Below are 14,306 nucleotides of genomic sequence, written 5' to 3' on the forward strand. Positions count from 1 at the left end.
GTAGAGATGAAGTTTCACCACGTTGGCCAGGCTGGTCTAGAACTCCTGGCCTCAAGCTGATCCACCTGCCTCGGCCTCCTAAAGTGCTGAGATTACAGGCATAAGCCACTGTGCCTGGCCTATTCACTTACCTTCTGAAGCCCATCCATAGATGGCTCTTGCCCTGGGAGCTGCATTAAAAAAAAAATTCCAATGAAAAGTTATCAATAAAGAAATAAAGTGTGTGTATCCACACAATGGAATACTATGCAACCTTTAGAAAAATGAGAAAACTTTATACTCTGATATAAAACGATTGTCAAAATACAAAATCTCTGGAAAGATAAACAAGGAACCAACTGATAACATTTTTTGTCTCCAGAGATGGGAAGTATGTGTCTGAGAGGCAGGTTAAGAGGGAGACTTTTTTTTACCCTTTTGAAATTTGAATCATGTGAATATATTATCTACTAAAGGAATAGAAAGAAAATTAAAAATAAAATAAAAAGAAGCCATGAAGACAGTTTGAATTGCACTGAGATTTAATTGTACAAAATGTGAATAAAACCTGAGAGATGCCATTTTTAAGAAGTCAGCATATATAATTAATTGGTTGGTTTAATTATTGAAAATATGCATAGGATTGAATTAAACACATATGACACTTAAGGAGCAGCCTTTTGAAGAACAATGAGGTCAGTTTAAATACATTGTGGTCTGAACTGTTTCATTGCTCCTCTCTTCAAGGCACCTTTCACATCCTGGTTTTCTATGTGGAATGGTTTCCCTGGAGCAGTGCTTGACTGGCTTTTGGCATGCATATGTACCTGAACTTGGCCTATAAGGCCCTTACCTCCGTCTCTGATTTTCTCTCTGTGTTTTTTGAGTATGTTAGGTTGGTTCTGTTTCTCTTTCAGGACTTTTGTTGTTGCTATTTTCTCTTTGAAATACTCTTCCTCCACGTCCTTGCATGTATCCTTTTTTTTTTCATTGTTTAAGTTTCTCTTGCCTAATCCAAGGTCATGAAGATTTATGCTTAAGAGTTTTGTAGTTTTAGCTCTTAAAACTAAAATAGTTTTAGTAGTAGTTTGTAGTTTTTGTATTATTGCCATCTTAACAGTATTAAATCTTTCGATCCATGAATGTGGGATGCCTTCATTTGTTTAGGTCTTCAGTTTGTTTAAACAGTATTTTGTAGTTTTTCACAGTATGGGTTTTATACTTCATTTATAAAACTTTTATAAATGAAGGACTTTTATCCATTTTTGAGTTTTTATATAGGTTGTGAAGTATAAAGATCCAATTTTCTTTCTTTCTTTTTTTTTTTTTTTTTGAGACGGAGTTTCACTCTTGTTACCCAGGCTGGAGTGCAATGGCGCGATCTCGGCTCACCGCAACCTCCGCCTCCTGGGTTCAGGCAATTCTCCTGCCTCAGCCTCCTGAGTAGCTGGGATTACAGGCACGCACCACCATGCCCAGCTACCAATTTTCTTTCATATGTGGACATCTAGTTGTTCCAGCACCATTTTTTGAAAAGATTCTTCTTTCCTCATTGAATTGTCTTGACACCTTTGTCAAAAATTAGTTGGCTGCAGATGTGAGGGTGGTTTTCTAAACTCCCAGTTCTGTTCCATTGATCTATATATCTGTCTTAATGCCAGCAACACACTGTGGTACTGTGGCTTTGTAATATACATATTTTTTGAAACGGAATCTCGCTTGGTCCCCCAGGTTGGAGTGCATTGGTGTGACCGTGGCTCACTGCAACCTCTGCTTTCTGGGTTCAGGCAGTTCTCTGCCTCAGCCTCCTAAGTAGCTGGGGTTATAGAGTGCCCACCACCACCCCTGGCTAATTTTTATATTTTTGATAGAGATGGGGTTTCACTGTCTTGGCCAGGCTGGTCTTGAACTTAGGACCTCATGATCCACCCACCTCGGCCTCCCAAAGTGCTGGGATTACAGGCTTGAGCCACTGCTCCCGGTTAGAAATACAGTTTATTTTTGTATATTGATCTTGTATCCTTGCTGAACTCATTATTTTTTATTTTTATTTTTGAGAGAGAATCTTGCACTTTTGCCCAGGCTGGAGTGCAGTGGTATGATATTGGCTCACTGCAACCTCCACCTCCCGGGTTCATGCGATTCTGCTGCCTGAGCTTCCCGAGTAGCTGAGATTACAGGTGCTTGCCACCACACCCGGCTAAATTTTTGTATTTTTAGTAGAGACGGGGTTTCCCCATGTTGGTCAGGCTGGTCTCGAACTCCTCAACCTCATGATCTGCCTGCCTTGGCCTCCCTAAGTGCTGAGATTAACAGGTTTGAGCCATGGAGCCCGTCCGTTGATCATTATTAATACTGAGTCTTTCAGTAGATTTTGTACATTTTTCTGTAAGATTGTTTCATCTGTAAACAGATGCATTTACTTCTTGTTCAATGTAGATGTCTTTTGTTTCATTTTATTACCTAATTCCTTTGCTAGAAACTCTACAACATTTGAGTACAAGTCGCAAGAGCAGACATGCTGTCTTTTTCCTGATTTTAGGGGGAAAGCCTTCCAACCACTTTTTGCTTCCAAAGTATAAGGTCTTAATATAATTTTAAATACTTTTATTTATTTATTGAAACAGAGTCCCGCTGTAGCTTAGGCTGGAGTGCAGTGACATGAACTCAGCTCATTGCAACCTCTACCTCTCAGGTTCAAGCAATTCTTGTGCCTCAGCCTCCCAAGTAGCTGCAATTACAGGCATGTGCCACCACTCCTGACTAATTTTTCTGTTTTTAGTAGAGATGGCGTTTCATCCTGTCAGCCAGGGTGGTCTCGCGCTCCCGGCCCCAGGTGATCTGCCTGCCTCAGTCTCCTAAAGTGTTGGGATTACAGGCGTGAGCCACTGCGCCTGACTTAAAGTACTTTAAAATTATTTCATGATTTTTGTTTTCTGTGTGGCCACCAGTTAAACCATTATATATTTTATTACATATATGATTTTGCATTTTAATGGTTTTCAGGATAAAAGATTTTTATACTTGGATAGATTTTTGTGAAGTATATTGATGATAATCAATTTCTACTTGTGGATTTGATGGACTGTTTTAAAATATTTACCAGAAATACTTGTATTTCTTTATTACCTTCAAAATAGAGAAGTAAAACCAAAATACAGTATTTTGACAACCACTCTGCGGCGTACTGCTGTACTTATTTTGCATAAAACCATGTACTCTTCAAAGATAAATGAATATAGTGACATAATTTGCTTTCTCGCCTCTGTTTTTTGAGATACAATCTCAGCTCACTGCAACCTCTGCCTCACTGGTTCAAGCAATTCTCCTGCCTCAGCCTCCTAAGTAGCTGGGACTACAGGTGCCCACCACCACTCCTGGCTTATTTTTTTTTTTAATAGAGTCTCGCTCTGTCACCCAGGCTGGAGTGGAGTGGTGCGATCTCAGCTCACTGCCAACCTCTGGTGCACAGTTCAAGCGATTCAGTGATTCTTTTGCCTCAGCCTCCCTAATAGCTGGGACTACAGGTGCGTGCCACCATGTCCAGCTAATTTTTTTGTATTTTTAGTAGAGATGGGATTTTGTCCTATTGGCCAGGCTGTTGTAGAACTTCTGACCTTAGGTGATCCGCCTGCCTTGGCCTCCCAAAGTGCTGGCATTATAAGCGTGAGCCATCGACCTGGCTGAATTTTGTATTTTTGGTAGTGATGGGGTTTCACTGTATTGGCTAGGCTGGTCTCGAACTCCTGACCTCAAGTGATCCACCTACCTTGGCCTCCCAAAGTACTGGGATTACAGGTGGAGCCACGCACCCAGCCAAAAAAAGAGAGAATATCTTTGTGTTACCTTCATTTTTATTTATTTATTATTTTAAAAAACATTTTTTATTTCCGTGGGTTTTTGGGGAACAGGTGGTATTTGGGTACATGAGTAAGTTCGTTAGCGGTGATTTGTGAGATTTTGGTGCACCCATCACCCGAGCAGTATACACTGAATCTAGTTTGTACTCTTTTATCCCTCACTTTCATCCTACCATTTCTTCCTGAGTCCCCAGAGTCCACTGTATAATTCTTATGCCTTTGCATCCTCATAGCTTAGCTCCCACTTATAAGTGAGGACATACAGTGTTTGGTTTTCCATTCCTGAGTTACTTCACTTAGAATAATAGTCTCCAGTCCAATCTGGGTTCCTGCCAGTACCATTACATTAATTCATTCTTTTTTATGGCTGAGTAGTATTCTGTTGTGTGTGTGTGTATATATATCTGTATCTATATATCTATATTTATATCTATGTATATATATCCCACAGTTTCTTTATCTACTCATTGATCGATGGGCTGAATGAGTTAATATTTTAAAAGTGTTCAAATCATTGTATGGCACAGAGTGAGGGCTATAGAAAGGTGTGTTTAGTAAACAAAAGAAATCCTGAATCAGGGCAGAGGCAGTGGGAATAGAGGGGAGAAGACAGCAGTATATGGGAAATAGTTTAGGTTGGATGATTAGGTGGAGGGTCAGAGTGAGGAGAAAAAGCAGTGGCCATGTTTCTGTTTTGGGTGAGTGGTGGTATTATGCATGGAGATGGGGAATAATGGGAAAGAAGTCCCAGCTGAAGATAAATTTAGCTGAGGACATTATTAGTTGGTGGCACCTTTGGGGCCTTTGCACAGAGTTGGATCTGGCTGCATTTTGGCTGCATGGCTATGGAGCTCAGAGCTGGTCTGGAGAAAGAGACACAAGATTTAGAAGATACCAGTATGTACATAAGTAGTGATGGGGTTATGTACGTGTGAGTTTGCACTGTGTGAGTGTGTGTTTCCAGAGTTTTGACTTGGAGTTCCTGATAGGCTTTAGGTGAAAACCCCTAAAATTGAATACAAAGTTTTGTGCATATGTTTGTTTTTTTACATTTCTGTGGAAAATATACATAGCTTTCATCCACAAAAGCATAAAAACAATTGGCATGATTAGTGGGAGAGCACTTGCTTTGTTTCCTTGGCACCCATTTTGGCTTAAATGTCAACATTCTGAAATAAACCATTAGATCAGGCATAAACAGTCTCAAATGCTTTAGTTATCCCAGTTCTGCAGGTATTAAAGGAGAACTTATTTTTTAAAATCTAAAGTAGATAATTATTTCCATTTGCTATTTAACTTGCCAGTGTTGGTTTGTATTTTTGGATCAGGTACCTCTCTGTGATAGAGTATTTCATTGAGTGCATAGTCTAAAGTGCAATGATAGTAAATATTATGACTTCAGAATCTTATATATCCTCCTTGGCATGACAGCTGTAGAAATGGGTCTTTTGGCTGTCATGGGAGTGACTTCTCAGGTAGACTTAACAGATTCTGCGTGAGTAGAGGAATTGTTTGTATTCTCTATTTCTGTTCCCTCAGTGTGTTTTATTTCATCTTTTCTTTCTTTTCTATGCTGTGCTTTGTTTTCTAAAGACCAATTAAAGAAAGATTAGGAACAGAATGTAGAAGGAAAGCTTCACGAGAACAGAAACCTAGTCTGTTTTGTTTATCCCAAGCATCAAGAACAGTTCTTGACCCATAAAAGGCTCTCATATTTCTTGAATGGATAAATGAATGATTGAATGAAAAAAGTTGATGTGGGCTCTTAAAATTCTTCCTAGCTAGGATTTGTTACTGTTCAGAGGTTTTTCAAACTACACTTATATTTCACTCACCAGTGTTTTCCTCAGATAAGTTTTTGAGGCCCATGCTAGACTGTTACATTAGTAACATCAGTTATAAATCTAGAGAATTTCTAATTTCTTAAAAAAAGTTATTTGTTTGGCTTAATTTTTTTAAGTTTTTTTATTTTGTTTGTTTTGTTTGGCTTAAATTTTAAAGAAGAGGAAATGTCCTACTGTATCCTGGTTTCTTCTTGGATGTTGTGTGTTCTTGGCCTCCAACTTCTTAAAGAATAAGCAGTGGGGCGCTTCAGCTGCACTGTATGCTCGCAAAGTAAAATTTCGGACCCAAAACAGTGTTACAGAAAGGTGATTTTATTTAGGTAGAGAAAAGAGAAGGAAAAGAGAAGAGAAAGTCTTCCACGAAGAAGGGGATTCCAGAGGGGAAATCCCGGAGGGAGCGCCCACTGTGTGGGAGGGGGTTCCAGAAAGTTGGAAATCCGGTGCAGGTGAGGGAGCATGGCCTTTTATCCTGGGAGGAACCCCCACCGTCTCCAATACCCTGGGCCAATGAAAGGAGTTCCTTAGAATTTGGGCTGGAGCGATTGACTTTTAGTTTCTTCTTGCACCTGCAAAATTCAAACATAAACTGTTGAATCTCCTGGATGGAGAGAGATGGGAGGGGGCATGGCACTGGTAAATTCTTGCCCTTAGAGCTATGCCCCTTCATGGACCCGGAAAGAGAACACATTCCCTCACTACTAAAAGTGAAAATATATTTTTGTTTTTTGTAGCCACAGTATTGTAATATGATATGAGAGTAACAGAAAGATCAATTATAGAAAATCAAATATAACTTAGCTCAAAAATAATATATAATCAGCATTAAGACTTTAAAAAATGTCTTAAAGTCATAGCACAGTTAATCTAAAAGATTCTTTTAATGCATAATCTTTATTTTTTAATTTTTAAAAATAATACATAAAAACAAATCTACCATTAATTTTATTTTCCATAATCAAGAAGCTTTCTTTTTGAGTACAGTTGTGAAGGACAGTGGCCTGAGGAATAACCATTCATGTGTTCAATTAATTATTATTTTTTTTGAGATGGAGTTTTGCCCTTTTTCCCCAGGCTGGAGTGCAGTGGCATGATCTTGGCCCACTACAACCTCTGCCTCCTGAGTTCAAGGTTCAAGCGATTCCCCTGCCTCAGCCTCCCTAGTAGCTAGGATTACAGACATGTGCCACCACACCTGGCTAATTTTGTATTTTTAGTAGAGACAGAGTTTCACCATTTTGGCCAGGCTGGTCTCAAACTACTGACCTCAGGTAATCCACCCACCTCAGCCTCTCAAAGTGCTGAGATTACAGGTGTGAGCCACTGTGCCTTTCCATTCAATGGAAAGCTTATCTGGGCTCGGTACGTGAGATACAGTGGTGGGTAAGCTGGAGTGCAGTGGCATGATCTTGGCTCACTGCAACCTCCGCCTCCCAGGTTCAAGCACTTCTCCTGCCTCAGCCTACTGAGTAGCTAGGATTACAGGGGAGCACCACCATGCCCGGCTAATTTTTTTTTATTTTTAGTAGATACTGGGTTTTACCATGTTGGCCAGGCTGATCTTGAACTCCTGACCTCAAATGATCTGCTGGAATCACAGGCATGAGCCACCACACCTGGCCTCTTCTAGCTGTTTTAAAGTGTACAATACATTATTGTTAACTGTAGTCATTCTACTATATAACAGAACACCACAACTTATTTCTCTTATCTAACTGTAACTTGGTACCTCTTGACCAACCTCTCTCCTTCCTCCTCCTCCTTTCTTCTTCCCCTTCCCCTGCTAGCCTTTGGTCATGAATATTGTACTCTCTACCTGTAAGATCAACTATTTTCTATTCCACATGAGTGAGATGATGCAGTATTATTTGTCTTTCTGTGCCTAGCTTATTTCACTTAAAATAGTGTCCTCCAGGTTTATTCGTGTTTCCCCAAATGACAGGATTTTATTATTTTTTTTGGCTAAATGTGTTCCATTGGGTACATATATTACATTTTCTTTATCCATTTGTTTGTTGTTGGTGGACACTTAAGTTGATTCCAAATCTTTGCTATTGTGAATAGTGCTGTAATAAAATTACATTAGAGTGCAGATATGTCTTTGGCATGCTGACTTCATTTCCTTTGGATAAATACGTTTTAGTGGGATTGCTGGATCTCCCAGTCATTTTAAGACTCAGTTCAGGTGTTTCTTCTTTTGAGATGTGGTCCCTGAGGTCCTCTATAATAGGTGCTTCCTATACTCTCATAGCCTAATATTTAATTCTATATACTAGTTTGTCTCCCAGGTAGCTTCATAAGGACATTTATCCTCATAAAGGAATGCTCAAGCCGGGCGCGGTGGCTCACACCTGTAATCCCAGCACTTTGGGAGGCCGCGGCGGGTGGATCATGAGGTCAAGAGATCGAGACCATCCTGGTCAACATGGTGAAACCCCGTCTCTACTAAAAAATACAAAAATCAGCTGGACATGGTGGCGCGTGCCTGTAATCCCAGCTACTCAGGAGGCTGAGGCAGGAAAATTGCCTGAACCCAGGAGGCGGAGGCTGTGGTGAGCCATCGCGCCATTGCGCTCCAGCCTGGGTAACGAGAGCGACTCCGTCTCAAAAAAAAAAAAAAAAAGGAATGCTCACTTGTGTCCCAAGTCCCTGGCACAGTGCCTGCCTGTGAGCATGCAAGAATGAAATATATCAGGAATAATGACAAGGGAAAGGCCACTTTGCTAGTTGTAGGGAATTTGTGGGGAATGGCTGCTTTGCAGCAGTCATAGTTAAGTGGAAAAGTATGATAGAGATTTGGAGTTGAAGGAGTAGGTTCCATTGTGGAGGCTTTTGATGTGCCACTTCATTTTTTTTCTTATTTATTTATTTATTATATTATTTTTTTCTTTTGAGACAGTGTCTCACCCAGGATGGAGTACAGTGGCGTGATCTTGGCTCACTACAACCTCCACCATTTGGGTTCAAGTGATTCTTCTGCCTAAGCCTACCAAGTAGCTGGGACTACGGGTGTGCATCACCACATTCGGCTAATTTTTTTGTATTTTAAGTAGAGATGGGGTTTCACCATGTTTGTCGGGTTGGTTCTGAACACCTGCCGTCAGGTGATCTGCCCACCTTGGCCTCCCTAAATGCTGGGATTACAGGTGTGAGCCACTGTGCCCGAGCTGGTGTGCCACTTCTAATCCTCACAGGGGTCATGTGAGGCAAGTGGTCTTGTGAGTAAACTAAGGGACAGAGAAATGAAGTAACTCATTTCTAGTGTCCCTTAATAAGTGGCAAACTGACATAAAGCCCATGTTTGTCATACCAAACCATTCTACTTACTCATCTATAAAACAGGGTGTATCATTCTAATTTTGTTTGCCCTATTTACCTCTTTACCTCATAGGATCAACAAAAGACATAAGTCTATGTCCACTGGCTCTAAGTAAAGCATGGAAAACATATTAGTTGCCGCTACTAAAACTCGTTTTAACTTTTATGTGATCTTTGCCTAAATATTTTGCTTTGCTCGAACCAACCTGTTTGTTCAATTAATAGTCACTAAAAAAGTAAGAAGAGTTAATTACTACTCTTTTACTCTTTTGATTCTGCCTCCTCCCAAATATCTTTTTTTTCATTTTAGACAGTTTTGCTCTGTCGATGAGGCTGGAGTACAATGGTGCAATTGGCTCACTGTAACCTCTGCCTCCTGGGTTCAAGCGATTCTCCTGCCTCAGCCTCCCAAGTAGCTGGGATTACAGGCTCGCACCACCATGCCCAGCTAATTTTTGTATTTTTAGTAGAGATGGGGTTTCACTATGTTGGCCAGGATGGTCTGGGTCTCCTGACCTCGTGATCTACCTGCCTGGGCCTCCCAAAATGTTGGGGATTACAGGCGTGAGCCATCGCCCATGGCCCTCTGTTTTAAATATTTTTAAGTTTTTTTTTTTTAGATAGTCTCATTGTGTTGTCCAGGCTGAACTTCTGGATTCAAGTTCAGCCTGAGGCTCTTGTCTTAGCCTCTCTAGCAGCTGGAACTATAGGTGAGCACCATACAGCGCCCAGCTCTTTTGCTTGTATTTTAACTTTGTTTCTGGCACTTTTAGTTTTTTGTAGTAAAATCTACCTTTCTTTAGGGATGGTTTCTGACCTTGATGTTTTGCTTTGAGGGCCCTCTACTTGCCAAGATTGAAAAATCAGTTAAAATATTTTTTCATTTTTCCGCCCATATGCTCAACAAGAATTATTCTGTGCCAGCAAGGGAAGTATTTAGATCTATTTTTTGGGAGTTAGACTTGTTTTTCTGCATTTCATGAAATCTTTGAAGGCCTGGAGCACTGGACAGAGAATGTTAATTGGAGAGTCAGGTGAAGTCACACTATAAATTAAGGACAAATTGCTGACCTTTGCACTGGGGATAGTTGTCATAAAGTATGAGTAGAATGGCTTCCATTCTAAGGAAAATTATATCCTAAAAGCTTTGAATTTTAGTGTATACTGAGTTAGATTAGGATGCTGTAATTTCTTTAACTCTTGTGTCGGCATCAGAGTGTGGGTGAGTTTAGGGGAGGAGGGTAAAATAATGTGAAAGGAAAGAAAGGAGGATGTGAGTGGAAATAATTACTTAGGGAGGAAATGGTGTAATAGTGCTAAGGAGTGGCAGTGCAGATTTTTATGCAGACAGAAACCACACAGCTCAATGTTACCAGTAGCTGTGTTCCCTGATTTACAGTTTTTTCTTTCTCTTTTCAGCCTTAAGCATTTTTCAACAGTTTGAAAACCACCACTTGCTTTACCCAGATTATTAATACACAGTTTGGTTATTTCCATGGCACACATGCACTATCATTCTGTCTTTCTCTCTGTGTGTTTAAGCAATCAATATTTAAATTTTTTATTTTTAAACATTTTCAACTATGAGCTCTCTTAGAACAGTCACTGTCGTTTGAATGAAGAATCACTGTGTAATTTCAAACTTGAAACTCTGATGTGGAACTCATTTGCTCTAGAAGCAATAAAGTAGTTGTCAGCCTCAGACTTGCTTCTCTGTAGTCTATAGAGGAAAGACTATGGTTTCCTTTATTGTTCTTTGCCTCTTTAGCATCTGACACAGATGTCTCAGTTTCATAGCTGAGATATCCATTCTGTAAACAATATCTTTTAAACTTAGACTTCATTAGGATGGATTTGCAACTAGATTTACAAAAGAGGATATAAAGTCAGAGAAGTCTTTTTATCTTATTTATTTATTTAGTGACAGAGTGCTTGTTCTGTCGCTCAGGCTGGAGTGCAGTGATGCAATCTCGGCGCACGGCAACTTCTGCCTCCTGGGTTCAAGTGGTTCTCATGCCTCAGTCTTCTGAGTAGCTGGATTATAGGCATGTGCCACTATGCATGGCTAATTTTTATATTTTTAGTAGAAATGGGGTTTCACCATGTTGACTAGGCTGGTCTTAAAACTCTGGCCTCAAGCGATCCTCCTGGATCGGCCTCCCAAAGAGCTGGGTTTACAGGCATGAGCCACCTTGCGTGGCCTTTTTAAAAGATTTATTTAACATACCATGTACCTCAATTATCTGCTTTGTTTATTGGCTTAGCCACAAAGGTGTGTGTGTGTGTGGCGCAACACTTGTTTGGGATTTTTGACATTGTAGGAGTGTGACAATTATTGTCAGGATTTACGAAATAATTGCTAACTTTTCTTATACTTTACAAAGTACTTTTGTAGGCATTTCTCTCATGCAGTAAAGAGAGGTAGGTTGTAGGAATAAAAATAAATAAAAACTGGTGATTACAACCATCAAGGATAGGAAGAGGGACAATGATACAGCTGGTTCTTAAAACCAGTTCTTTGGAATTCAGCTCTTACTTCTCATTATTTTTTCTTCCTTATACCCTTCTCTATGAGCAGAGATATTGATAAACAGAGTGTTTCAGTAATATGAAGGGACGATAGTTCAGAAATGAGGTGAGGGGAAGCTTTTTACTGAGCCAGAATTGTGATAGATGCATAATTAATGCACATAAAGTGTCAGTATTAGGCCGGGCGTGGTGGCTCACGCCTGTAATCCCAGCACTTTGGGAGGCCGAGGCGGGTGGATCACGAGGTCAAGAGATCGAGACCATCCTGGTCAACATGGTGAAACCCCATCTCTACTAAAAATACAAAAAATCAGCTGGGCATGGTGGCACGTGCCTGTAATCCCAGCTACTCAGGAAGCTGAGGCAGGAGAATTGCCTGAACCCAGGAGGCAGAGGTTGCGGTGAGCCGAGATCGTGCCATTGCACTCCAGCCTGGGTAACAAGAGCGAAACTCCGTCTCAAAAAAAAAAAAAAAAAAAGGGTCAGTATTAGTCCCACTTTACTGAGGAGAAAATAATAAAGTAGCTTGCCCAAGATCACACAGGTAAAAAGCACTAGAGCACAGATTTGAATTAAGACTTCTGATTCTAAGGTCTGTTCAATACCACAGTTTCTTAAACTACATTTTAGAGAGGTAGGGAAGAATATATATGCAAAGGTTAGGAAAAGCAAGTGATTTTAGTTGTAAATTACATTGTAAATGTTTCAGTATGATTAATTTGAATTCTGTGGTTTAACATGGGATAGAGTAATTAAAGAGCATATTGTAATAAGCATCAAAGGTTTTTTCCTTTGGAATGTAGAAAAATCATACAAAGGAAAACAATTTGAAGGTTTTTAGTTGCCAGGAATGATTAGGATTGTGAGTTATTCTTCTCTCAGACTGGAGTATATGTCCCACAGACAAGGATCATATTATCCAGCTTTAGGCTGTGCCTGGGATGATGGGATGTAAATGTGGATGTGCTTACACGATCAATAATAAGTAACTGCTACTTGCCTCGCTAATAACTGTGCTGTCATTAGCAAAAACTATCACTTGCTTATTTTGGCCTGATTCTGAGAATTTATGTTACTTTTCATTAGACAAATTGTTCTTTTTTTTTTTGAGAAGAAGTCTTGCTCTGTCACCCAGGCTGGAGTGCAGTGGTGTGACCTTGGCTCACTGCAACCTCTGCCTCCTGGGTTCAAGTGATTCTCCTGCCTCAGCTCCGGAGTAGCTGGGATTACAGGCACCTGCCACCATGTCTGGTTAATTTTTTGTGTTTTTAGTAGTGACGGGGTTTCACCATGTTGGCCAGGCTGGTCTTAAACTCCGGACCTCAAGTGATCCACCCACCTCGGCCTCCCAGAATGCAGGGATTATAGGCATGTTTGCCTGGCCAACAAAGTATTCTTAACTCAGGTAAAGTTATCAGTTAACTTTTGCGCATGAAAAGAAAGATGCTGTATTCATGGAACTATGATGATATGGAGAAATTACTCAGGTTGAGCCAGTGTGTGTGTGTAAAAATTACAATTGAAGTTATTATTGTATGCAGTTAATGTTTATTCATTAATCTCCTGTTTTTGCTTTTAGGACATTCGGAAATTCTTTGGAGTAATACCAAGTGGAAAGAAACTTGTAAGTGAAACAGGAAAGAAGAGTGAGAAAACAAAGTCTGATGAAGAAACTTTGAAAGCAAAGAAAGGAATAAAGGAAATCAAGGTTAGTTTTCCGGGTACAATTTTGCATTGTATGAAATGTAAAATAAGCTCAGTTCTTATACTTTATATCTTGGGAAACTTGAGTAAGTGTAGCTTTCAACTCATTTAGCAGAGGAAGAGGAGAAGTAATGAGGCTGTTCGTTCTTTCTGTCTCTCCCTGCCTCTCTCTCTCCATCTGTCCCTTCCTCCCTCCCTTATCTCTCTCTCTTATTTTTTAATTTTTGGTTTTCAGTAGTTTGACTGTGGCGTACCTGAGTGTGATTTTTCTTGTGTTTATTGTGTTTTAGGTTTCTGAGCTTCTTTAATCTGTAAATTTATATCTTTTATCAAAATTGGGAACTTTTTGCTATAATTTCTTCAAATATTTTTTCTGCCTCATTTTTCTCTTTCTTGAATTACAATTACATAAATGTTAGAGTTTTGATATTATCAGTCTTTTTTTCAGATTGAGTGCTTTCTCTTTTTCTTTCTTTAAGTTAATTGATTCTTTTATCGCCAACTTGCTGTTAAGGCTATCTAGTGAATTGTTATTTTAAATATTGTATTTTTCAATTCTAGAATTTTCATTTTCTTTTTCATAGCTTTAGTTTCTCTATGTCCTTGAGTGTAGTTACAGTAGCTACTTTAAAATTCTTGTCTGCTAATTCTGACATCTGGGTTATATCAAGATTGGTCTTTATTAAGTGCCTTTTGTCGTGATTCTTTGGATCATGTGTTAGTCAGTTCAGGCCATCATAACAAAATACTATAGAATTGATGGTGCTGGCTGATTAGGTGTCTGGTGAGGGCTTTTTTCCTGGTTTGTACATGGCCGCCTTCTTACTATTTCCTCACGTAACTTCTCAATGTGTATGGGTGGAGAGAGAGATTGAGTACTCGGGTGGAAAAAGAGAGAGAGAGAGATTGAATGAGCAGTCTGATGTCTGTTCTTATAAGAATGCGAATCCTGTCAGATCAGAGCCCCACCCTTATGACCGTATTTATCCATAATTACTTGTTTTTTTTTTTTTTTTTTAGAAAAAGTTTTACTCTGTTGCCCAGGCTGGAGTGCAATGGCGCGATCTCGGCTCAC

The 14,306-nt window shown here is 39.7% G+C and overlaps 1 protein-coding gene across 1 annotated transcript in view; it reads left to right on the forward strand.

Moving 5' to 3' along the window:
* The window catches only part of RFC1 (replication factor C subunit 1), a 77,767-nt gene that overhangs the window by 3,110 nt on the left and 60,351 nt on the right, over nt 1–14,306 (forward strand). The window contains exon 2 of the mRNA XM_017527263.2: nt 13,107–13,235. Within this exon, the coding sequence (XP_017382752.1) occupies nt 13,107–13,235 (129 nt within the window). The remainder of the gene's footprint in view (nt 1–13,106; nt 13,236–14,306) is intronic.

This window comes from Cebus imitator, unplaced genomic scaffold (genome assembly GCF_001604975.1).
Source record: "Cebus imitator isolate Cc_AM_T3 unplaced genomic scaffold, Cebus_imitator-1.0 Scaffold47, whole genome shotgun sequence".
NCBI classification, from domain to species: domain Eukaryota; kingdom Metazoa; phylum Chordata; class Mammalia; order Primates; family Cebidae; genus Cebus; species Cebus imitator.